The sequence below is a fragment of the Microtus pennsylvanicus genome, chromosome 6 (genome assembly GCF_037038515.1).
Source record: "Microtus pennsylvanicus isolate mMicPen1 chromosome 6, mMicPen1.hap1, whole genome shotgun sequence".
In the NCBI taxonomy this organism is placed as follows: domain Eukaryota; kingdom Metazoa; phylum Chordata; class Mammalia; order Rodentia; family Cricetidae; genus Microtus; species Microtus pennsylvanicus.
In genome coordinates, this window is record NC_134584.1 from 122,368,257 (window position 1) to 122,394,003 (window position 25,747).

Consider the following 25,747-nt stretch of genomic DNA (forward strand, 5'->3'; position numbering starts at 1 on the left):
CGGTTTAACAAGTGTGGGCTACATGAGACTGTCTCAAAAGACAGCAACAGAAGGGTGGCTTGTGGGCTTTGGTAAAAATATAGAACCTTATACATTCGCGTGTTATCCTTCCACAGAGGCAAAATGAAGTGGTACCTTCCTGTACCACTCCAACTTTAGTATACGGCCAAATGAAGTAAATAATCACGTATACTATTTAATTAAGCGTTTTAAAGTGACCTCTGTTTTTCTATGTATTTGAAATGTTTTCCATTATTTAAACTTGTTATTTGACAAACTCACACACATACATAATGTACCCTGACTGTTCTCACCCCAGCTCAACATCTCCCTATCATCCTACCTATAACTCCCTTCCTCCTGCTACGTCTGTTTGTAGAGTTTTGGGACCCGCTGAGCTTACCCAGCATTCCCTCAGAGCTTTGTGGGCTCAGCAGCGGGTGCACAGCTGGAGACAATGTTCACCGTCTTCCAGAAACTATCAATAACCAGCAGTTCAGCAGAAAGGAATACGCCCATGACCCCCTGCGGACAGGGCCTGTTGTGTCTTAGGTGGACTGTGGCAGTAACTTGATTACAGAGTATAACTGATCGCGCCTCACAGCCCTTTACCTTATTTTCTGGCTCTGCATATTCTTTTTTTTTAAAAGATTGATTGATTGATTGATTGATTTATTAATTATGTATATAGTGTTCTGGCACCAAATCTCATTATAGATTGTGAGCTAGCATGTGGTTGCTGGGAACTGAACTCAGGACCCCTGGAAGAGCAGCCAGTGCTCTTAACCTCTGAGCCATCTCTCCAGCCCTGGCTCTACATTTCCTAAGGCTCAGGAAACACTGTGGAGTAAAGGGCAGCAAGCATATGAGATACTTTATATAAAAAGTAAAAGCCATGGGGCTGGAGAGATGGCTCAGCAGTTAAGAGCACTGGCTGCGCTTCCACAGGACCGGGGTTCAATTCCCAGCACCCACATGGCAGCTCACAATTGTCTGTAACTCCAGTTCCAGGGATCTGACACCTTCACACCAAAGCACATAAAAAAAATTACATAAATTATTTTTAAAAAATAAAAAGAATAGATAAATAAAGGTCAGGCTGGGTGGTGGTGGTGCACACCTTTAATCAGAGACATACAGATCTCTGAGTTCGAGGTCACTGTGGTCTACAGAGTGTCAGGACAGCCATGTTACAAAGTAACCCCGTCTCAAATAAACCCTAAACAAGCAAATAGATAAATGCCATTGTGATGGCACATGGTTTAATCCCAGCACTCGGGGCAGGGACAGGCATGTCTGGGTTCCAGAGCTACTTGGTGAGACCTTATTTCAAATAAATAAAGAAAGATGATAATACATAAATAAAAAAGAATCTCAGGGATTTTTTTGTTTTGTTTTAGTTGGTTGGTTTTTTGAGACAGGGTTTCGATGTGTAGTCCTGGCTATCTTGGAACTTGCTCTGTATATTAGGCTAGCCTCAAACTCAGAGATCCATCTGCCTCTACCTGAGTGCTGGGATCAAGGGCGTGTGGCACTACCACCTACCTGGAGTCAATATCTTATGAATAAAACATACGTGCAGTAAATTTATCTACAAAAGAACTCAAATTCTTTGCCCTACCCAAACCCATTGGGAAAAATTAAAACAAGGCAAACCCACTGGAGCAGCCTCGGTGCAAGCTCTCGCTCACCTCCTCAGAGTCTCGATAAAGGCTGCCCGGGAATCAGGAACCTCTGGGAGCTGTGGAAAGGGCAGTCATGTGAGCAGCAGGCAGGGAACACATCTCACAGAGTGTGCATAGGAGAGGAGCATACACTCACCACTCTCGGCGTGAGCAGGGCTGGGAGGAAGCGCGACAGGTAGTAGGACCTCCTGAATATGCTGCGGACAGAAAGGCAGAAACAGGGTAACGAGGAACGCAGGAGAGAGGCGTCTCCCACCAGGCCACTCACAGCCCAGGAGGCGGTGCTCATTTCACGGCTGTCATTTTTTTTTTTTTGTTATGTTTTGTTGGTTTTTTTGGAGACAGAGTTTCCCTGTGTAACAGTCCTAGCTGTCCTGGAACTAGCTCTTGTACACCAGGCTGGCCTCGAACTCACAGGGATTCGCCTGTCTCTGGGATTAAAGGTGTGCGCCACCACCACCACCGCCGGCCTCATTTTTGTTTTCTTTCATTTCGTTTTTTAAAAACAGAGTCTGAGGCAGCCCTAGTTGGCCTCAATCTCACTATGTGGCAAATCCCAAACTCCTGTTCTACCTGCCCCCATCCCTCAGGTGTGGAGATCACAGGTGGGTGACACCAGGCCAGGCCGGACACTCATATTCATCATGCGGGTTTTGTTTTGCTTTTAAGGCGGCATCTCACTGTGTATCTCTGGCAGGCCTGAAACTTGCAGAGCTCTGCTTGCCTATGCTTCCCAAGTGCTGGGTTTGATCATGTTTTTAAGTTCTAAGATGTTTCTCACAAAGGCACACTGTGATACCAATGAGCCTATGGTCCATGAGATCCAGACCATGTTTACTCTCCCCAGGGCTGGCCATGGAACCCAGGTTAATCTCAGGCTATGAGGGGGTGCAATGAGGCCACCATGAGCTTTCTGCTTGGAAGTGATCTCAAAACTCCATAAGCTGGGTTCAGTTCACCAACGTTGATAGATGTTCAGGAACCACAAAGAATTCAATAAAGCTACTCAATTCCCTAGCATGGCTCCACATTGGTCACCTCGGAAGCACTAACTAAAAATCTGTTGCTAAACTCTGGGTCAGTAATCCGTCATTCCCACACAGCTTCAGAGAGGTGCCATCTATTGCTCTTTTCAGAGACTGAGGGTGCCGTATGCTGTCACAGAGGTGAACATGGTGGAACATGAGATTAACCTTAGCACCCAAGAGACAGAGGCAGGCAGCGAGTTCGCAGTCAGCCTGGTCTACACGGAGAGTTTCAGAACAGCCAAGGCTGCTCAATGAAACTCTGTCTCGAAACAAAAAGTAGATGACACAGACCCACCCTCGTTCTAGGCTGCCCCGAGACCTCCCCTTTGACACAGCATCCACACTGACTCCTGTCTGTGTCAGAACAGCACACCCCCATCCCCATGTGATCTTGTGATCCAGGTCAGACAGGCTCAGGAGCCCCAGCATGCTAATGGCATCGCGGCCATGTCTGGACATGCTGTAGCCAGCAGATGTTCCACAGCAGACGCTTCCTACCTGGCCTCCAGGACAGGCATTGGGATCTTCCCTGTCTGTTCAAACACCATGATGGCCTTTTCAACATCCTGCATCGCTTGTCTCTGAGGCTAGTTCATACAGGGAGGGAATGAGAAAGAATGAAGACTTGGAAGCAAGGAAGCAAGCATACCAGCTCGGCACCAAACTGCTGCCCCTTGCTGGCAAGAGTTTCTGGACATTTTAGAGGTAATAAGTGAGATGGGACTGTACAACCCGGAGCAGTCGCAAACACCAGGTCCTGATGTTGGTGCTCACAGGGGCCCTGGGGTCAGCTCAGCTCTGGAAGCCAGGGCCACTTCCCTAACCCCTCTGTCGAGGACGAACCGTTTCTCTACCTCCCTCTGCTGCTCTTCCAGGGGAGGAGACGGCAGAAAGCTTTGAGGTGGGCCACAGCAGAGACTTCACTTTGAGATTTCAAAAAATTTATGTAAAGTCAAAGCTAGGTGTGGTGGCAAATGTCTATGATCCACGTACACAGAGTCTGAAAGAGTTTAGAGCCAGCCTGAAACACATGAGCCTGTCACAAAGAAAATGGGGATGGCTGGGTAGTGGTCCCAGCACTTTAATCTCAGGACACAGAGGCAGGAGGATCTCTGTGAGTTCGAGGCCAACCTGGTCTACAAGAGCAAGTTCCAGGACAGGCTCCAAAGCTACAGAGAAACCCTGTCTCAAAAAACCAAAAAAAAAAAAAAAAAAAAGAAAGAAAGAAAGAAAATAGGGACGGGAAAAACAGAGAGAGGCAAAATGACTCAGTGGGTGACGTCTGCCACACAGGCCTGTGAATCCTAGAGACCCTGAATCCGCATGAAGGAGAAAACATTCTACAAGTTGCCCTCTGACCTCTGCACACACTCATGCACACCCCATCCCTCTGACAATGTTATAAAAAATAAAAATGGGCCAGCAAAGTGGTGCAGTAGGTAAGGTGCCTGCCACCAAGCTGCCAAACTCCGCTCAGTCCTTGGGACCTGCTAGGTGAAGAGAGAGCCAGTTCCCTCAAGTTATCCTCTAAAGCACGCTCAGCTGCACACACACGAATAAAAATTAGATAAATAAGATTAGTGAAAACCCACGTAAACTAAAAAACCCTCAGGAGAGGGCTGGGGAGATGGTTTAGAGGTTAAGAGCACAGGCTGATCTGTTCTTCTAGAGGTCCTGAGTTCAGTTCCCAGCAACCGCATGGTGGCTCACAACAGTCTGTAATGAGGTCTGGTGCCCTCTTCTGGTGTGCAGGCATACACGCAGGCAGAACACTGTATACATAATAAATCTTTAAAAAAAAAAATCCTGAGGAGAATCCACTGTAGCCCAGGCCTGTCTTTGAACATGGCCACTCTCCTCTGCTGGTGTTGTCTACAAAGACTCCAAGGGACAGTAGAGACAAAACACTTTCAGGAAAACAGGCAACCCAGCTTCACTGGAGATGAACCAGGTAGAGGATTCTGGAGGCCAAATCACTCAAGTCAAAAGACAAGCGAACCAAAGACTGTGGGTCAACCAACATTCATTACTGTGGTGGAAATTTTTGGTTTTTTTTTTTTTTTTGAGACAGAGTTTCTCTGTGTAGCTTTGGAGCCTGTCCTGGCACTTACTCTATAGACCAGGCTGACCTCAAACTAACAGAGATCTGCCTGCCTCTGCCTCCCTAGTGCTGGGATTAAAGATATGAGCCACCACTGCCTAGCTGTGGAATATTATTCTAACTAGGCAAAGATAAACATTTGTTTATGCTTCAGAATATTATTTAAACTGTGTAAAGGTGTGTTACATCTGTTTATGCTGCCTTTGTTTCACCTTGCCTGCCCAAGGCACCTGATTGATCTAATAAAGAGCTGAACGGGCCTAGGCAGAGAAAGGATGGGTGGAGCTGGCAAGCAGAGAGAATAAATAGGAGAAATGAAGGCTTGAAAGGAACGACAGAGGAGAAGAAAAAGAGAGGAGAGAAAGAGGGAGATGCCCAAGGCCAGGCAGGCAGCAGACATAAGAAGAAATGAAAGAAAAATATACAGAAAGAAAGAAAAGGAAAAATCCCCGAGTCCAAAGGTAGATAAAGAGAAACAGGCTAATTTAAGTTAAAAGAGTTGCCAGAAATGAGCCTAAGCTAGCCCGAGCATTCAAAAATTATGATGGATCTCTGTGTCATGATCTGGGAACTAGTTGGTGCCTAAAAGCAAAAGCCTGGTACACATTACCTCAGCAACGTCCCCAGAGGAGGACAAATCCTCATAGAGTCCCAGGTTCTCTACGGAAACCTTCAAAGGGGAAAAACAACATGTGACCACAAAGACACACACTGGGTACTCCCGGGCAGGGCTAGAGCAGTGGGCAGACTTGCCTTGAGGTCAACAAGCCTCGTCTTGGCCAACGAGATGTAGTCTGTAAGGAGGGAGTGGTACTTGCTCGGGACCAGCGGTGGGTGGAAAATATGCACCTACGAGAACACAGTGCAGCAATGTCAGGATATCCTAGAGCTTCTCACCGGGACATTAGCAACACACGACAATGAATACCGCGACAATAAGAGATGTCTGCTAGCAGGCACAAGACATGTAATTTTTTGAAACCAAAACCCACAAGAAGATGGGTGTGGTAAGGATAACACACCTGTGATCCCAGCACTCAGTAGGCAATGGCAAAGATCATGTCAAGTTCAAGGCCAGCCTGGTCTACGTAGCAGGTTCAAGGCTAGTTAGAGGCATACAGTGATACTCTGTCTCAAACAAACCCACAGGAGAAGGCTGCCCTTCCTATCAGGGAGAAAATTAAACTGACCACAGGTGCCAGGTTTAAAGAACCTGAGTCCAGGGAGAGCCAGGCTGCCATGCTCAACAACAACATGCAAGTTCAAAAGGCAGGAAAGGAGACACAGCTAGAATTTGCTTGCAGGTCTGCACAAATGACTTCACGTTCCTTGTATCTTTGGTTAGACTCAGAGAGTAGGAGGAAAGGCTCTCAGTGTCCAGACTTCTCACTTCTCAGAGCTGGAGGCTGGGAGACTCGGAGGAGCTCAGGACAGATACTTCAACAGCAGGGTACTATCTATACTGGCACATGCCGGTCTCAAAAAGGGTTAGCTTGGCCACAAACAACAGTGCACAAGAAAGAAAGGGGTCTAGATTCAGGGCAAGGGGACAGGTTCAGTTCTAGTTCCCCAGGATGACTGGAGTCTGTCCTTCCCTTGGCTCACATATCCCCGTTCAGTTTGGAATGCAAATCAAACTTCTTAGTGAAAACAGCAAGAGAGCTTCCGGTACCCAGCCCCCAGATAAGTGGGGGAATGGAGATAGCTGATAAAAAGAAAAAAATCTTCCTTCCTTTCTCCATTGAGACAGTACTTCACTGTTCCTCAGGATGGATTTGAGCTCCTGGGTTCCTGGAGTCTCGTGCCCAGGCTCTGGAGTGCTAAGACTTATATAACCACTGTGCCTAACTTCAGACTTTTTGGGAATCTGAGACAGGGTCTTGCTTTGGGGCCCCAACTGGCCTGGACTAGAACTTATAATTCTCCTGCCTTAGCCTCCCAAATGCTGTGTCTACAGGACTGTGCCACTATCCTGGCTTCAAGATTTGTTTCTCTTCTTGTTGCGAGACAGTGTCTCACAAAGTAGTCCTGGTTGTCTCAGAACTTCTGTTGAGCAAACCTCCCTCAAATTGACAGTGACCTTACTTGTGCCTCCCAAATGCTGGGATTATAGTGGCCACCACCACAACTTGTTACAAGTACTCCAACAGTGGACTTACACAAAGCCTTTTAAAAAAACAAAACAAAAATCTGAAGGAAATGATCATTGTAAGTTTGGAGATCTCTATCCAGACATTTTTTTTTTAAGTAAATTTAATAGTTTGGCTGCTTTGTCTGCACGTATGTCAGCCCATCATGTGTGTGCCTGGTGCCTGCAAAAGCCAGAAGGGAGCATTAGATCCCCTAGGAACTGGAGTTATAGCCAGTTGTGAGCAGCTATGTGGGTGCTAGGAATTGAACCCAGGTCTTCTGGAAGGACAGTGAGTGTTCTAACTGCTAAGCCATCTGTCCAGGACCCAGAAATTCAAATGCCATAAAGCCTTTTCAGTCTATTAAAGTGAAAACAGAACACTCACTTCCCTAAACATCTTTCCAGACCCCCTTGGACCTGCTCATCCTTCTGAGAGCCTATGAGGCAGGTACTTTATTGCACACTGATTGAATACAACTTGCTTCTCCTGAGGAGGATGTGTGGGTGCTACTAGGTACCTGTGCTGGTTCACTGCACACCAATGCCAACTGTTTGTTGGAGGGCAGAAACCAGTCCTGGCTCAGGGTGATCTTCAGGAAGCTGGGTGACCCTTGCATATAGGACACCATGAGCAGAACGCCTCAGGATGCAGATGCTGGCTCCTTACCTGCATGTACCGAGGGGGTTCCCAGGGCACAAGGTCAGACAGGAACTTGAAGAGGAAAACCAGGGCCTTCTTGCTGCAGCTATGGTAGCCAAGTGAGCTCCCAAAGGATTCCTGCAGAGAGAGATCACATCAGGTACTGCTCAGTAGGTGCCCACCCTGTGGGCTGTGCTGTCTAAAAAGAGCTCAGTAGCTATGGTTGCCCCAAACAGAAGACTGCTGCTGAAATAAAGAAAACTGTGCCAGATGGCCAAGTTTATCAGAGGAAAAGCTACGACTGCTGTGGAAATAATAATAGTATCTCTGGACAGAATGTGGGGGCTCGGGTCTCTAATTCCAGAACTCTGGAGGCTGAGACAGGAGGATTGTTACTGGGATACACAGTGAGTTCCAGGCCAGACTGTACTAATAATGAGACCCTGTCTCAAGACAGCAAACAACGAGAACAAGAGAGAGGTACAGATAGAGATGGCTCAATAGGTGGAGCGTTTGTCAAGCATGCACATTGCCCGAGTTCAATCCCCAGCAACCCTTAGAGAAACAGGTGAGGTGGTGCAAGCCTGGACTCCAGCACTCTGGAGGTGGAGGAGGAAGGAGAAAAGGTGAAGTTTATCCTCAACGATATAGTAAGTTTGAGGCCAGCCTGGGTTGCGTGAGATCCTGTCCCAAAAACAGTTAACAAAAGAAACAGAAAAACAAACAAAAATAGTAAGATTGGAACCCTGTAGCTATCAGAAGCACAGTCTGTCCACCAGGCTAAGGCTCTCAACAAATATGTTCGTTTCATCAGCTGAGACTCTGCTGAACACATTAATCTCCATCACCAAAATCAGAAATGTCATTACATGATAGGCAGCCAAGGAAAAGGCCCGAAGTGCTGCCTCCTGACCCTGACCAAACATACTGAGTCACAGAGCAAGGGTGGAGCCGGAGGCAGCCCCGCTACTATAGATGCTGTAATGGGATAGGGCTGAGGCACATGGTGAGGGAGCAGAGACTTTAAGACAATCACCATGCTGAGTCTGTCATACTCGCAAAGAGAATGTCCACATGTGAGAACTGCCAACCTCCCCTAAACCACACAAACTCCTGCTATGCTGGCCAAGTGTGATGCATGTTTGGGACCAAACATTGAACGGCAAGTGAACTGAATGAAGCCTTGCAATGGTTTTGGGGAAGCATACATGTTGTCAAGATCAGACAATTCTTTTTCATGTTAGACTGCAGACACTAAGCACCATTCAGCCAGATGGTGGTGGCACACGCCTTTAATCCCGGCACTTGGTAGGCAGAGGCAGGTGGATCTCTGAGTTCAAGGCCGGCCTGGTCTACAGAGTGAGTTCCAAGACAGCCAGGACTACACAGAGAAACCCTGTCTTGAAAAATAAAACAAAAAAACCCCCGAACAACAAAACTAGATACCATTCTACAAGAAAGGGAATTGCTGATAATGCCATGCTAGTTTCTGAAGCCAGGAAAAGCAGCTCAGAGACAGACGGTCTGCAAAGGCACGGGAAGCAGCTCAGAGACATACACGGTCTGCAGAGGCAAGGGAAGCAGCTCAACAGCCCTGGATCCAGACTCAAAGCTGAATGAGCCAGGGGCTGCATGGTACAAAGACAATGTCAGCAACCAAATACATACACAACATTAATTGTTGGGGGTTTGTTTTGTTTTTTGGTATATATGTGTGACAAAGTCTCACACCTGGCTAACCTGGAATTCACTAGGTAGCCTCAAACTCAAGAGATTCATCTACCTCTGTCACTTGGGTGCTGTGATTAAAGACAAATGCCATCACACCGTGACTTACATTAATTCTTTTTTTTAAAAAAATATTTATTTGGGGCTGGAGAGATGGCTCAGAGGTTAAGAGCATTGCCTGCTCTTCCAAAGGTCCTGAGTTCACTTCCCAGCAACCACATGGTGGCTCACAACCATCTGTAATGAGGTCTGGTGCCCTCTTCTGGCCTTTAGGCATACACACAGAGAGAACATTGTATACATAATAAATAAATAAATATTTTAAAAAAATATTTATTTATGTATATGGGTGCTTTGTATGCATGTCTACACATCAGAATGGCATCAGATCCCATTACAGATTATGAGCTACTATGTGGGTGCTGGGACTTGAACTCGGGACCTCTGGAAGAGCACCCAGCATTCTTAATGGATGAGCCATTTCTCCAGTCCCACAATGGTAGTTTTATATATATATATATATATATATATATATATATATATAAAGAGCCAAGCAACATGGCTGACACCAACTTAAAAAACAACAGATCAGGACAGGTGACATGGCTCAGTGGGTAAGAGCATTTGTACACAAGACTGACAACCTGAGTTCAACTCTCAGATCACACAATGTGGCAGGAAAGCGTCGGACCTCAGTCCGAGAATGGATTCGGTTGTGACCCTAGCCTTTAACGACTGAGCCAAGACTAAGGCTTTAATCCCAGCACTCAGGAGGCAAAGGCAGGTGAATCTCTGAGAGTTTGAGGCAAGCATGGTTTACAAAGCGAGCTCCAAGACAGACTCCAAAGCTACAGAGCAGGCTTCAAAACTACAGAGAAATCCTGTCTCGAAAACCTTCCCCTCCCATCCCCCGCAGAAAAGAATGGACTCCCGTGGGAACTGCAAGGGAACCTTTGCGACCTTTGTCCTTCAACAGCACGGAGTCGTTCTTGCAATGTGCACTCGTGTCCTCCCGGGCAGAGCAGACAAGAGTGGACTTATTTTAATAAGTCATTACAACTGGCATTTGTTATCTGTTTATATGCTTCCAGGGAAAAACATGTTTTTGCCTTGTCCATGTTTTGCAGCTTGTCCTTGTGGTTACATAGAGCCTTACTCCCGTGTCTTAACACTCAGGGTATAAACTGTCTAACGCTAAGTAAGTTAGCTATTGCATTAAGACTTCATTCCACTCCATTTTCAGGCTCCACCCTCCCAGGTCTAACTGCCTCAAAAGTGGCCGAGACCCCCTGAGAGCCATGATCTGACCTCCATGCATGCACACACCATGGCAAAGGTTTCTCTCTCTCTCTCTCTCTCTCTCTCTCTCTCTCTCTCTCTCTCTCTCTCTCACACACACACACACACACACACACACAGAGAGAGAGAGAGAGAGAGAGAGAGAGAGAGAGAGAGAGAGAGAGAAAGAGAGAGAGAGAGAGAGAAATAAAATTAATTAAAACATGCCTTTAATCCCAGCACTCAGGAGGCATAGACAGCCAGATCTCTGAGAGTTTGAGGTTAGTCTGTTCTATATAGTGAGCTCCAGGCTAGGCAAAGTTACAGAGAGACCTTCTCTCAAAATAATAATAATTATTACATTTGCTAATAGATAATAATAATTAAATAAACAAATGGTTAATTTAGGGCTGGCAAGATGCCTTAGCAGCTAAGTGTTTGCTGTGCAAAAAGTTGACAACCTGAGTTTGATTCCTGGAACCCATGGTTAGAAAGCATCTGGACTCTTACACACACACACACTCACACCACACCCCGGCCTAAACCTGTACTCATACCAGCTGGCCAAGGATCTCGCTCCAGACTTTACCTTGGGAGCACAGACTCAGCAGGCCTGGGATGACCCGAGATCCGTACTTTCAAAGTCCTCCCAAGGTAAGACTGATCGCTCTCAGGCTCAGGAGCACAGTGCAGACAAAAGCAGAAGGGGGATGGAGGTCACGCAAGGAAGAGGCACATGTCTCAGAACTTTCACAGGAGAAAGAGGCACAAAGAAACAGCCACTGCTTCTACTCTGCTGAACAGTTTCTCATCTTAGAAAGTTTCAGAAAAAGGGAGTCCAGCAAACAGGGGATTCCTCCAGGACGAACGCAGAGCCTCTGGGCTGTGAGCAGAGCACAGGAGAAAACTTCTAGGGTCTGTCTTGACCAAGCTTGCCAAACTGACCCCTCTATCACAGAGAACACAGCACGGGATGCCAAGAGCCCTCCCCTGAGCCCTCTGGAACATCAGTTTGTCATGACCCACGTCCCCAGTGACTCACCTTGAACCAGTCTGCGTAGGATGGGAACACAAAGGGGCCTTCCAGAGTAGCCTGACGCACAACCAGGAATGCGGTGACCATGCTGTCCAGGTGGTAGCTCTCAAAGGCATGGGCCATCAAAGAGGCCACCCAGTCTGCGAGATTATAACATCGTCAGAAGGCAGGTGAGGGCAGCTCAGCCCACTCACAAAATTCGAGTATCTGAGCTGGGAGGATGTACACACCCAAACACGAGCTTTAGATGGCCAGTCAAGCCCATGCTGAGTACAAACTGCCTCAGACTCACAGAAGTAGCACTAGCATCACTAATGTGTTGCCTCTACTCATTGGGATTCAGCTGACATGAGCACGCGGATAACACATACGTGTGCTCAAGGCATCATGGGGCTCCCAGAAACACGTACCTTTAAGATGCTGCTGTGCCTCGGGAAAGCAGACAACCAGTGTAGACAGACAGGAGAGCACATACTGCCAGTTCACCTCCTGCGTCTCCAGGACTTCCTGCAAACGGCCAACTGACTCCCCTGGACCCAGCATCACCAAGACCTGAAATAACAGCCCTAGCTCCTTCAGACAGGCAACCGGCCCCTCTGCTCACTCTCTCAAGCCCATCCACTCCAGCACCGGAGAAATGCAGACTGGGGAGGAGCCTCAACAGTGGCCGCCATATTTCTCCTCTCTGTAGTGGTCACCACTGGCTGGAAGCATCCTCATCTGCCCAAGGACAAGGTCAGCCTCCTGATCCTGAACCGCAATCCTGACAGGACAGTTGTGCCTGCTGGGTACTCCTGAACCTCCTCACAGGGGCAGTGTTCACAGGAACCAGTCTGATCTCGTCTTAAACCTGAAATCCCCATGCAGGGAGCAGACCCCACACTCACCCTGCAGTACAGAGTGGTGAGCTCCTGACAAGTCTTTGCAAAGCTCCACTCCTTCTGCATCTGAATGGCGTCAGACACTGCGCAGGAAAAACAAACTTCAAGTCAGAGTTTACTACAGAACAAAAGCAACCAAACAAAAACCCATTTTTTAAAATGTGAAACAAAATGAAAAAAGAAAGTTTTTTCCAATGTGAAAAGACAACCCTGCTTTAATTTTTTTCCCAACTACTGCAGACACTGTCATTTCCTTTGTTAACTGAGGTCACCCTTCAGTGTCAGAGGAATTTTGGTTCCAGAAAACAAGGCTGTTGGGCTCTGGGGTAAACTGTCATTATCTCCAAGAGTCTCAAGGTGCTCTATTTAACCCACAGGGCTCAGAGCCACAAATCTGCCTAAGGATCACTGGTATCTCTATCAGAGTTTCCCCAAAGTGTAGGGAAGAGACCCCGAGTGTGCGGGGCTGCAGACGCAGCAGGGCGACTACCTTTCAGCACGGGCCTGTGAGTCAGAATCTGCGTTAGAGTGTGGCTGAAGAACCTCTTGTGAGAATCCACTCCGATCACACCACAGCACGCATGTGCAGAGTATGCACTCAACCTACAAAGAGCACGAGGGGTGCCCAAGGAGGAAAGCACGGCCCCTCGCCTGGAGCACCCACCTTCAAGCCAGGGAGGCGCTTTCTCCGCCAGGCCAATGAACGCAGGGACATGTAGTTTCAACAAGAGAGGGGAGAATTATCTGAGGGTGTCAAGAGTCCAGAAGCAGGCGATTAGATACAGATTAGGAAGGTTGGTGCTGCATACCAAAGCTGAAGACAGACACGTGGAAGGGGGGTCACACTGGGCACATGACAGAAAAGAGGGGCTGAAGGATCCCACACCCTAGATATCTGGAGGTTAAACAGGATCTCAGAGAAGGCTAGACAGACCTCCCGGTGCTTCGGCAACAATCTCCCCCAAAGCCGTTAACTGGCAGATAGTACCCAGTTGGCTACTGCTACCGTTGCCGCGTTTAAGAATCCATGCTTCCCAGGGAAGCAAGCATACAGTTCACATGAACAGCAGGTCTCGCAGACATACCAGCCCCTCGCTGCCTGGTAAGCCGACGTCACCTGTGGACCAGCGTCCAGGGTATCAAGTGCAACTGACAACAAAACACAGGACAGAACACAAGCATCAGCCCCATGGCCTGTCCTGTGTCACCCAGAGCACTCTTGGTCAGCAGACCAATTTCTGCCATGGGTCTCTGAAGGTCCAGAATCTCCTCGGATGACACTGAGTCCACCAAGCACCTAAGTGCCACCAGACACTGAGATCTGCAAGCCTAAAGTTCAGGAGAACAAGCAGAACATAAATTCTGTACGCGGTGCTACGAACTGAACACGCCAGTACTCTGCAAATGTGGGGCCGGAAAGATGGCTCAGCAATTAAGAGCACTGGCTGCTCTTCAGAGAACCCAGGTTTAGTTCCAGCACCCGCATGGCAGTTCATAACTGTAACTCTACTTGCAGAGGGAGCGATACCCTGCTCTGGCCTCTGTAAGCTCTAGGAACACACGCTGCATAGAGATATACACAGGTAGAATACCCATATGGTGTGGGAAGTCCGTCTATGTTTTGCCTTTATTGGTTAATGAATAAATCTGTTTTGGCCAGTGGCTTAGCAGAATAGAGCTAGGTGGGAAAACTAAACTGAATGCTGGGAGAAAGAAGGCAGAGTCAGTGAGAAGTCATGCGCTGTCACCATTGGGGACAGCCGCCTGCCCTGGAGCCTGCCGAAACTTTACTGGTAGGCCACGACCTTGTGGTGATGCACAGATTAATGGAGATGGGTTAGTTTAGGATATAAAAGTATGACAGAAATATGCTTAAGCTATTGGTCAAACAGTGTTTTAATTAATAGTTTTGTGTAATTATTCCGGGTCTGGGTACCCGGGAACGAACAAGCAGCCCCTCCCCCCCCATATATAGTAAAAATAATAAGGATAATAATTGAAAAAATTAGCTGGCATTGTGTTGCATGCCTTTAATCCCAGGACTCAGGAGTCAGATGCAGATTGATCTCTGTGAGTTCGAGGCCAGCCTAATCTATGTAGTGAGTTTCAGGCCAGTCAGAGCTACAAAGTCGGACCCTGTCTCAAAATAAATAAATAATTCATTAATAAAAAATGAATTAACATGGGATCATGAGGAAGAACCGAGAACCAGACCAAAAAGAGAGAAGGGCATTCACACTACATATATGATGTAAACAGGGCCTCTGGAGGCAGTGAAGCAGGGGTGGGTAGCTTCAGGTGGAAAGACTGGAACCTGCTAGAAGGGCTCTTAAGCAAATTAGTCAGTTACAGCCTGGGGCTCGACACAGAAACTTACAAGTCAGCATTCTCTGCAGGACGTCAGTAGCAACCTGCCAACAGAAAGGAAATTCTCTCAGGAATTTTCAAGCAGTCTCGTGCTGGCAATACACAAGAGAATGTCTTGTTAGCTTGAAGCAAAATGAGAAAGTGCCTGAAAGGTATTCTTCCCTTGGAACCCTTCCCACTCTTGGGAGTTTCTTCTTCATTCCCTTAACAATGCAGGTAAATTCTGCTGAGGGTGTGTGTGTGTGTGTGTGTGTGTGTGTGTGTGTGTGTGTGTGAGAGAGAGAGAGAGAGAGAGAGAGAGAGAGAGAGAGAGAGAGAGAGAGAGAGATAGGCAGCTATCTTTAAAAAGAGACAAGTCTTTGTGGCAGCATGATGCAAAGGTGAGTGTGGTGCAGTCAGAATTCATCCCAGCACACTTGGGAGGTGAATTAGGAAGATCTGACGGTCAAGAATTCATCCCAGCACACTTGGGAGGTGAATTAGGAAGATCTGACGGTCAAGAATTCATCCCAGCACACTTGGGAGGTGAATTAGGGAGATCTGACGGTCAAGATTTCATTCCAGCACACTTGGGAGGTGAATTAGGGAGATCTGACGGTCAAGATTTCATTCCAGCACACTTGGGAGGTGAATTAGGAAGATCTGACGGTCAAGATTAAGCTGGGTGTGGTTGGCACATCCCTCTGATCCCAGCACTCGGGAGGCAGAGGCAGGAGGATCAGAGTTTGAGGCCAGCCTGGTCTACATAGTGAGTTCATGGATAGTCAGGGTTATGCAGAGTAACCCTGTCTTGAAAAAAAAAACAAACAACCCCCCCCCAACACACCACCAAAAAAAGTCTAATTCTCTTCCAGTCTTGTTTTTCTTTCCTACCTGGGTCATCTTTTCAGGCTCCCCAAGTCTTGGTTCTGAGCTTTGCGGAAATGCGCTTGAAACCAACAGTTGCACAAAACCTGTGAGATTAAAAACAAAAAGCGCAGACTAGTTTATAAGCATGATGGTCTCCAAACAGCAGTGACTCACAGACGCCCCACCTCCAGGGAGTACATGTGGGCACAGACCAGGGGAACTGCTCTCAAGCAGAGCGCCCTTAACCACTGAGCCATCTCTCCAGCCCCGCTGTTCCAGAATTTTAAAGATCAGAATAAGGAAGCCTGGCCGGGCGGTAAGCAGGTATACACCTGAGTTTGAATCCGGCCTGTTCTACATAACAAGTTCCAGGCCAGGTAGAGCTACATAGTAAGCCCTGTCTCAAAAAACAAAGCAAAGAAACCCACAAGCTGCCTGTCCAGAGCAAATGCTTCTCATCTTCGAGTTGGTGTTACATCTGCTGGCAGTACAATCTATCACTTAGACAGCAAAAGGAGCTGGGGCTACCCAAGGGAAAACCCAGCTCCTGCCACTCAGGAAAACAGACGTCCATGGTTGGCCTGGTGAGTTCATCTCAGGCTAGGCTCTAGGCCCACAGGAATGGGAAGACTGCTTTAGACCCCAGGGTCAAGAAGAATAGTTGTCCCCAGGGACCCGCCTGCTATGAACATACCAGAAAGCATGGCTTTAGTGGCGTCAGAGGATGGGCTTGGCATTTCTATCTGTTCACACAGAGCGCAGAGGTTCCTGAAGAGCCACGTTGTCATGGCCTGCATGTCAGGATGGCTGAGGACACAAAAAAAAACAAGGTTGGAAATATTGGCTGGGTAAGAATAACGCCATGTAGCTGTCGAAGGAGAGAAAGACATCAGAACCTCACCCATAAGCCACAGCCTCGTGGCTATACACAGATTAATAGAAATGGGTTAATTTAAGATGTAAGAGCTAACAACAACAACAAAAAACCCAAAATAAATAATGGAATTAAAAAGTAGCTCAGTGACAATGAAATAATCACTAGCAGGTTCATCCCCTATCCTGTCCCCCCAAAACAACAACAAAAAATGCCTTGCTGGTAGAGAACCTATTTTGAATAATTTCAACCCTTTTACGTTTATCCTAACGACGGTTAGGACCTGCACTTTCAGCTCTAGTTCAGAAATTCTGTGTACTTGTTCTTCCTCTTTCTTTTTGAAACAGGGTCTTATACAGCCCAGACTACATGCACTTTGTAGCTGAGGTTGGCCCTGAACTCTGATCTTTCTGCTTCAACCTCCCAGTATCAGGATTCTGGCTGGATGACACCACATCTGGTGGTGCTAGGAATTGAATCTGGGGGATTTGGGCACGGAGGGCAAGTATTCTACCAAATGAGCTACCCCCCAAACCTCTGTCTGTGTACTTACGAGTGCTCTCCCGGGCAGAGTATTTCAGGGTGATTATCTTACTGTGTTTTGCCATGTTTGGACAGGGCTATAACACTGGCTTGTTTGGGGTTTTTTTTTTCAAGCTGGGATTTCACTGTGCCACCTGGCTAGCCAGGAACTCTCTGTGTAGACCAGGCTAGCCTTGAACTCACAGAAATTCCTGCCTCTGCCTCTTGGGTGCTGGTATTAAAGGCATGTGCTATCACACCCAGCTTTGCACTGCTAATTTAACTTACTTTATCTAGTACTAAGAGGAATATGCAATAATTATCAAAATGTGCATTTCACCTTTAACCCTGTCCACTTTTTTCTTTATATTTGATGTCCTGATGTGTATATACTAGGAGACGTGCTCTCCATGGAATTAAGTTTATTAATCTTCTCTAGCCTCTGAGCTTTGTCATATTTAGGTCTTTCATCTTTTTTTCCCTCTGAGACAGGGTTTGTGTAGCCCAGGCCTTTAAGTCTGAGACTCGCCTGCCTCTGCCTCTCAAGTGCTGGGATTAAAGGGGTGTGCCACCATTGCCCAGCTCTTCTCATCTTTTTATACTTCCACTTTCTTTCTTTGATTCACCCTGGTCTGTCTGTCTGTCTTTCTCTTTCTTTCTTGATATAAGGGAAAAATTGGACTTTTTGAAAAAATTCTTATCTTCTGGGAAATATGTCACAGCGCCACCTGGTTTCGTGATATTTCAACTCTGTTTGATGTACCACGCTAGACCTCCAGCCTTATGGATTAGAGGGGCCTGAGGTTCCAAACCCTTCAATGGCCTTGCAACCAGGCCTTTCTGAGACTTTTTCACCCAACCTCCTGAAGTATAAATGCTTGCAATACTCATGTTTTTATGAACAAATAAAGCGGCCTAGATGGCTGTCTTTCACCCCGCTGCTGATCAGGACAGATCTTCAAGCTTGCTGACTATCTTATTGCTGGTCCATGTGCTTGACTATTCCATCTTTATCAGGTTATGTCTTGTCATAAAAGCTCCTTATCTGGGTTGCCACCAAGCCTGACAGCCCGAGTTCAACCAGGGAACCAAGCAGTGAGAGGTGACAGAAGTCCCACACAAGTCTTTGGCACCCGCGCACAGACTAATAAAGTCAGGCTCCCAAGGTGATTTCAGAAAGGAATAAATATTACATAGATCAACCATGTTTAGCTGGACATCTCTTTAGTTAGTTAATGTTTTTGTTGCGTTTTCGGAGACAGGGTCTCATGCAGGCCAGGGGTGGTCTTGATCTTGGAATATAACTGAGAGTCACCTTAAGTTGTTTGACTTTATGTTTATTTTAAATTTTATTTAAAACCTTTTTATATGTAGAGTATTTTATACATCTGTATCCCATATGCACGCCATGCCCGCAGAAGTCAGTAAGCATTATCTCCTGGAACCTGAGATACAAATGGTTATGAGCTACCATGTGGAGGCTGAAAACCAAACGTACGATGGCTCAATCGTGAATTGCTCCCTGTGCCCAGTGCTGGGGAGACAGAGACAAGACGACCCCTGGGGCCGTTGGCTAGCTCCCAGTTCAGTGGGACCCTGGGTCAAAATGGAAGACACCCAACACTGACTCCGGCTTCTACAAACATGTGTACAGGTGTGCACATACAAGCATGTACATTTACATATATACACAAAAAATCATCACAAGGCATGAACAAAGAAAGCATGCATAAGGGACACTTTAATCCCAATAAATGTTCTCTAAATAAAAGGACATATCGGAACTGGAGAGACGGCTGAGTTCAATTCCCAGTAATCACATGGTGGCTCACAACCACCAATAATAGGATCTGATGTCCTCTTATGGCCTGAAGGTATACACCACAGCACTCATACATAAAAAGATATAAATTAACAATAACAAAAAGGACATGTAATCAGGCCAGTTGGCTTGGCGAGTGAAGGCACTTAGCACTAAAACTTGACACACATATACATGTACGTACACACACACACACACACACACACACCCCACCACCGAATCCACATGGTTGAAGGGGAAACTGACTCTTTTCCTTCTCTGACCGCCACGCATGTGCCATGGCAAATACACTTCCCACCGCACAATAAAGAAAGCAATTAAATTTCAAAACAGCCTAAAAATATAGCTATTTAATAAAAGAAAGGCCATGTGATATTAAGTGATGCAGAACGACTAATAAACTACGGTTGTGGGGCTGGAGAGATGGCTCAGTAGTTAAGAGCATTGCCTGCTCTTCCAAAGGTCCTGAGTTCAATTCCCAGCAACCACATGGTGGCTCACAACCATCTGGAATGAGGTCTGGTGCCCTCTTCTGGCCTGCAGACATACGCACAGATAGAACATTGTATACATAATAAATAAATAAATATTTTTTTTAAAAAACTATGGTTGTCGGACTTTCTTTTGGGACCGCCAGCTCCCAAATAATGACAAGGAGACGTCTTATTAATTATGGGATCTTGGGGCCCAAGTAGCTCTTATAACTTAAATTAACCCACTTATATTAACCTACATTCTGCCATGTGGCTAGTTAACTCTCCTCCATAATGTACACACAACTTCCTATGGTCCTACTGGTGAATCTCATGCACTTAGATTCCAACCCTGAGTTCTCCTCTCTCACCAGAAGCCCCTCCCACTCTCCTGCCTAGCTACTGGCCATCCTGCTCTTTATTAAGGCAAAACAGCGACACGTCTTCACAGTTTGTTCAAATATCCCACAACAAACTACCTTTGAAGTAGCTCTTGTAGGCTCACAACACGGTGCACGTGGAGACTCCACACAGCTTCAAGCAGCAAAGAGTTCTGGAAAATACAGCAGCATTAGCTCAGCGCATGCATCTTCCTACAAATAAGCTCAGGTTATGCTCATGCGCCCAGAGGAAAGACAGCGTCACAGCATGGCCTAAAGGACTCATCACAGGCTCCCATATGAACAGCATTCAAGTCTCTTATCGTCCTGCATGGCTTTTCCTCTGACCTCCTCCCAGTAGTCTGTCATTCCCAACCCTTTCTACACACTGTGCCCTACGCATTCTAACTCACAACCTGGAAACCGTCATCTGATCTCTAACATGCTATGGCTCAAGAGCACACTCATACAAATACATGGACAGTAAAGATTCATTTTTTTTTTTTCCGAGACAGGGTTTCTCTGTAGCTTTGGAGCCTGTCCTGGAACTAGCTCTTATAGCCCAGGCTGGTCTCGAACTCACAGAGATCCGTCTGCCTCTGCGTCCTGAGTGCTGGGATGAAAGGCATGTGCTGCCGCCATCGCCACCCAGTAGATTAAAATATTATTAACGTTTCAAGTAGAGCTTACTAATATAATTAATAGGGTCTCATATAGTCCAGACTGATCTGGAACTTACTATGCAGCCAGGGATGACTTCATCTACGCCCCAAGTGCTAGGATTACAGGCATGTACCCCTGTGCCCAGTTTATGAGGAGCTGGGGGTCTAATTCAAGTGTCTCATACATGCTAGATAAAAGTCCTACCATCTGAGCTACATCCCTAGCTCTTATTAGTGTAGTTTTAAAATATATATCCTCTTGGCCAGGCTGTGGTGGCGCACACCTTTAATCCTAGCACTTGGAAAGCAGAGGCAGGTGAATCCCTGTGAGTTCAAGGCCAGCCTGGTCTACAAGAGCTAGTTCCAGGACAGTTAGGACTGTTACACAGGGAAACCCTGTCTCGAAAAAAACCAAAAAAACAACAACACGTATGTATGTATGTATTATGTTCTCAGGGCTGGAGAGATGGCTCAATGGTTCAAAGAACTGCCTACTCTTCCAAAGGTCTTAAGTTCAATTCCCAGCAACCACATGGAGACTTAAAACCATCCGTAGTGAGATATGGTGCCCTCTTCTAGCCTGCAGGTATACATGCAGGTAGAACACTGCATACTGCATGCATAATAAATAAATAAGTAAATAAATAAGTCTTTAAAAGAAAAGTGTATGTTCTTTCAAAGAGCCTTCGTAATAGTATAGCCAAAGAGAATCACGCTAACTTCCTAGGTATACTACGCTCTGTTCTATCTTTTCGGTGGGAGATGGGGTCTTACTACGCGGCTCTGGATGTGCTGGAACTTCTCTACGTAGACCAGGCTGGCTGTGAACTCAGAGATCCTCCTGCCTGTATCTTTCAAGGGTTGGGGTTACAGGCAGCTGTGAACCCTGTTCTAATAAATACGGCTAATGCAGGGTAGAAACTGACACACAATACTGAAGAGCACCGCTTCCGCTCAGGGGCACTGGATGAACCCTCCTTCCAAGCTCTTTAATTGCTGAGGCGTCTGGCCACATTCCTATGGAAACTCATAGACCCAAACCAACAGAACACTGCTTTAAAAAAATCCCAAGCGAGGGCGCTGGAGAGATGGCTCAGAGGTTAAGAGCATTGCCTGCTCTTCCAAAGGTCCTGAGTTCAATTCCCAGCAACCACATGGTGGCTCACAACCATCTGTAATGAGGTCTGGTGCCCTCTTCTGGCCTGCAGGCATACACGCAAAACAGAATATTATATACATAATAAATAAATAAATAAATATTTAAAAATAGATTGGGGCTGGAGAGATGGCTCAGAGGTTAAGAGCATTGTCTGCTCTTCCAAAGGTCCTGAGTTCAATTCCCAGCAACCACATGGTGGCTCACAACCATCTGTAATGGGGTCTAGTGCCCTCTTCTGTCCTGCAGGCATACACACAGACAGAATATTGTATACATAATAAATAAATATTTAAAAAAAAAAAAATCCCAAGCGAAAGAGCTTCAAATTTACCTGCACTTTCCATAATTCCTGGCAGAAGGTGAGCCGGGAGAACATATTGTGTGCCAACAGATGCAGAGCGATCTCTAACAAGGAAGACAGCTTCTTCTAAAAACAGATTTAAAAAAAAAAAAAGGCAAATTATCAAAAAAAGAAAATACTAAAGTAGTATGTTATTTTCCCAAACAGCTTAAAAGGGACATGCCCTCATTTAAGGGGCTGGTCTCTCACTCTTTGCTCCGAGCTGAGCAGCACAGGGTGGCTGGGCTCCAAGCAGACCTGACGCACACTGCAAGCGAACACTCTGGCAGAGAGTAACCCCACAGGAACTCCCAGCCTCGAGGCTTGATCCCGAAAAGCAGAACCTTAAAAAACAAAACAAAGCTATGGCTTTCCCTGACAGCCCAAGAAAAACTTTAAGAAAGACTTTGGTTGAAAATGCTTATTAAGTTGTAGCATCGTGATCTGTAAGGGGGAAGAATAGATAAGGGAAAAAACAAGAGACACAAAATGAAGATGATTGGCAGCCCTCAATAAAGTTAGAGGCAACCTCAGAACCCAGTCATACACATATGTATGCATCACGTACCACAATGGAGATATTCCATTGCAACAAACAGAGAAAACTTTCTTTATTGTCTTCCTTACAGAGGAGCACAATAAGCTGAACTCATAGGCTTTTGTTTTGCCACGATAGGGATAAAACCCAGGGCCTCAGCCACAGCAGACATGTCAAGCCACTGAGCTTCGCCCTCGGCTCCTAAATTCTTGAACCTTATAGATGAGTTTACTCCCAGTGACTTACGAACATTCAAGAGCAAACTGGATAGGACTTTCTGACACTCTGCCCTGCACCTGACAGGCAGCCCAGGATCATAGGTACCTTCAGTCCTCCGGGACATCAGGCAGAGGCTGGACAGCTGGCCCTCGGGCTGTCAGAAGGCTCCTGACCCAGTCCCGTGGCCTGCAACCCTTAAAGTAAAATGTTCTGGACAACCTAGAAACAGGCAGTGCTTACGAGTCAATCAGTTTCTGATTTATTTGACTTCCAAAACTAATTGCCCAAGGGTCAGGGGGATACTGAAGAGATAGTTCAGCAGTTAAGAGCACTTGTTCTTCCAGAGGACCGAGGTTCAATTCTCACTACCTACGTGGTGACTTACAACCATCTATAACTGCATACCCAGGGGATCCAACCCCTCTTCTGATCGCCATGGGCACCAAGCATATATGTGGTACACAGACACACATGCAGGTAAAACACGCATACACATAAAAATAAAATCTAAAAAAGAAAAGATATATATTTATGTTTATCATACATATTTTATAATATATATATATATATATGATATACACCCATTATCATCAAGGCTCTAAAAACCGCACCAATGAGGCCAGGTGGTGGTGGTACACGCCTTTAATCCCAGCACTTGGGAGGCAGAGGCAGGAGGATCTCTGTGAGTTTGAGGCCAACCTGGTCTACAGAGCTAGTTCCAGAACAGGTTCCAAAGCTACAGAGAAACCCTGTCTCAAAAAACCAAACAAAAACAAAAAGAAGAAGAAGGAAAGAAAGCAGTGGCAACTTACGTATGAAGGAACTGGAGTGACCAGAGGCAGCTGAAGCACTGTCACAATCAATCAGTTTGCTGAGACACAACTTTTTACATTGTGGATCTTCTACCTACAAACCGAAACATAAAGAACTCCACTTTCACAGTTCCAGCTGTGTGCACACTGGGCACCCCCAAGTTTCCTTTTGTTTGGTTGGGTTTATTTTGTTTTTAAATTCGTTTTTGTATGTTCATGTGCCTGTGTGTCCTAGAATTTCTGTTGCTGTGATAAAAACACCATGACCAAAAGCAACTCAGGGAGAAAAAGGCTTACTTCAGTTTATAACTTGTAGTCCTTCTCTCTGGGTGGTGGTGGCGCTGCACACCTTTAATCCCAGCACTCGGGAGGCAGGGGCAGGTGGATCTCTGTGGGTTCAAAGCCAGTCTGGTCTACAGAGTTCCAAGATAGCCACTACACAGAGAAACCCTGACCCCCCCCCCCAAAAAAAAAAAGATAAAAGAAAGAAACACGTAAAACAACTTGTAGTCCATCATCCAGGGAAGGCAGGACCCTGAAGGCAGGAACTGGTGGCGAGGCCTGGCGGATGCTGCTTACTGGCTTACTCACCGTGGCTTGCTCAGCCCAGGAGAGGCACCACCCACATCAGCCATTAATCAAGAAAATGCAGCACAGGCTTGTCCACAGGCAAATGGGGCAGGGGAGTCCTAACTTGAGAGGAACTTCCCAGAAGACTCTAGCTTGGGCTGAGTGGACAGAAACCTAGCCAGCACAGTGTACCTGCTTGTGTGTATGGGTACCAGTTGGTGCAGTGTCAGTAGGGGGTTTCAGATCCCCTGGAACTAGTTACAGACGGCTCTGAGTGCCCCACACGGGTTCTGGGAACTAAATTCAGATCATCTGTAAGAACAGCATGATGCGTTACAGCTGGAGAGAGAGCGCTTGTGCTTGCAAATGTTTGATCCTCCGCACACACTCGGTGGCTCCCACCCATAACTCCAGGTCCAGGGGATCTGGTGCCTTTTTGACTTCTGAGGGCACACATGTGGTTCAAACATACATGAAGGTATCATACACATAAAACAAAAACAGAAAACAGGATTGCTGAGCCATCTTTCCAGCTGGCTCAAGTTCTTTTACTCTTTTCAAGAATTATTACATTTACTACCCAACTGCTTAAATCTCCAAAGACATAAAGTACACTCAACTTTCTTCTCACCTCGTCTGCACTTACCAGTTATTAGCCAGGGGCCAGGCTTATAAGGATAAAAAGATTACGATCTGGCTGGGCTCCAATGCCAGCTTCCTCTTACCTCTAGTAAAAGGTCATTCATATTTTGGTGGTATCTCAGGAGTTGCAGAGCGGAATCCTTTAATTTCTGTTCCCTTTCAGGATCATATTTTTGCTTCTTGACTCTGCCCGCTAAAGAGATTAAAAAATAATTTTTCCCCCAAAAGATTTAGCGCAACGTACACAAGGTGACACCCTGAGCGGAGGCCCAGGGAGAGCTGCCCAAGATCAGGACGGTCACCTGCCGCTGCCGGGAGCAAACGGCTGGGACCAGAAAGCCTGAGGCCCAATGCTGCTTCAAGAGCAGCGGACTTGGGGCTCTGCTGACTCCAATTCCGCAGGTCGCAGTGCTGCGCCACCCTGAAGAGGCGGCCAGTGGGGAATGGACCCAGGAGAATGGAGGCCTACACTGGGCACTGACAAAGTGGAGGTCGGAGGTAGTGGTGGCGGGACCTACCCAGCAACTCGGTCCAAGACTTTCGGAGACCCAAGGGTCCATCGCGAGCAGCAGCAGCCCAGGCCGGGGAACCCGACATAGTAACTGGAACGCCACTGGAGCCCGCGCTGCCTTCCAATTCGCGACGGCCGGGCGCTAGCGCTCATTGGCTAGAAGCACGCTTGACCACGCCCCTTGAGGGCGGAACTGGCTCTGAGGCCATGTTGGTTGTGGCACAGCTCGTTCGGGAAGCGGAGCAGGCAGATTCTTGTGGCAGCCTTGGTGCAATGCCACGGCGCATGACAACTAGGGGGAAAGTGGCGTAGAATTTGGAGCTCGAGTGGGCAGTGCGAATTGACTGCAGCTGATGGCGTGGTTTCAGACTAGGCGAAGATAATGGCCCAGGCCTGGGAAGATGCTAAAAAGCTATTACCTGCTTTGCTCAAAAAAATACCTCCGGATCGATCCCCAATACTGGGCTGTGCTGATTTGACTCTGGCTGTAGGAAAACTA

At 46.8% G+C, this 25,747-nt stretch overlaps 1 protein-coding gene across 3 annotated transcripts in view; it reads right to left on the reverse strand.

The window, feature by feature from the left end:
- The window catches only part of Fanca (FA complementation group A), a 58,424-nt gene extending 33,090 nt beyond the window's left edge, over positions 1-25,334 (reverse strand). For all 3 annotated transcript variants that reach the window (XR_012910973.1, XM_075977584.1, XM_075977583.1), the window contains exons 1-20: positions 25,256-25,334; positions 24,821-24,930; positions 23,526-23,619; positions 22,167-22,300; positions 21,948-22,043; positions 19,895-19,968; positions 16,419-16,531; positions 15,749-15,828; positions 14,886-14,919; positions 13,594-13,657; positions 12,999-13,111; positions 12,515-12,591; positions 12,038-12,179; positions 11,634-11,767; positions 7,613-7,723; positions 5,568-5,663; positions 5,425-5,484; positions 3,212-3,300; positions 1,822-1,882; positions 1,692-1,741 (exon numbers count right to left, since the gene is read on the reverse strand). Coding sequence is in view for 2 of the 3 variants with exons in the window: in XM_075977584.1 (XP_075833699.1) it covers positions 1,692-1,741; positions 1,822-1,882; positions 3,212-3,300; positions 5,425-5,484; positions 5,568-5,663; positions 7,613-7,723; positions 11,634-11,767; positions 12,038-12,179; positions 12,515-12,591; positions 12,999-13,111; positions 13,594-13,657; positions 14,886-14,919; positions 15,749-15,828; positions 16,419-16,531; positions 19,895-19,968; positions 21,948-22,043; positions 22,167-22,300; positions 23,526-23,619; positions 24,821-24,930; positions 25,256-25,334 (1,811 nt within the window). In the remaining variant the exon portion in view is untranslated. The remainder of the gene's footprint in view (positions 1-1,691; positions 1,742-1,821; positions 1,883-3,211; positions 3,301-5,424; positions 5,485-5,567; positions 5,664-7,612; positions 7,724-11,633; positions 11,768-12,037; positions 12,180-12,514; positions 12,592-12,998; positions 13,112-13,593; positions 13,658-14,885; positions 14,920-15,748; positions 15,829-16,418; positions 16,532-19,894; positions 19,969-21,947; positions 22,044-22,166; positions 22,301-23,525; positions 23,620-24,820; positions 24,931-25,255) is intronic.
- Positions 25,335-25,747: the final 413 nt, after the last annotated feature.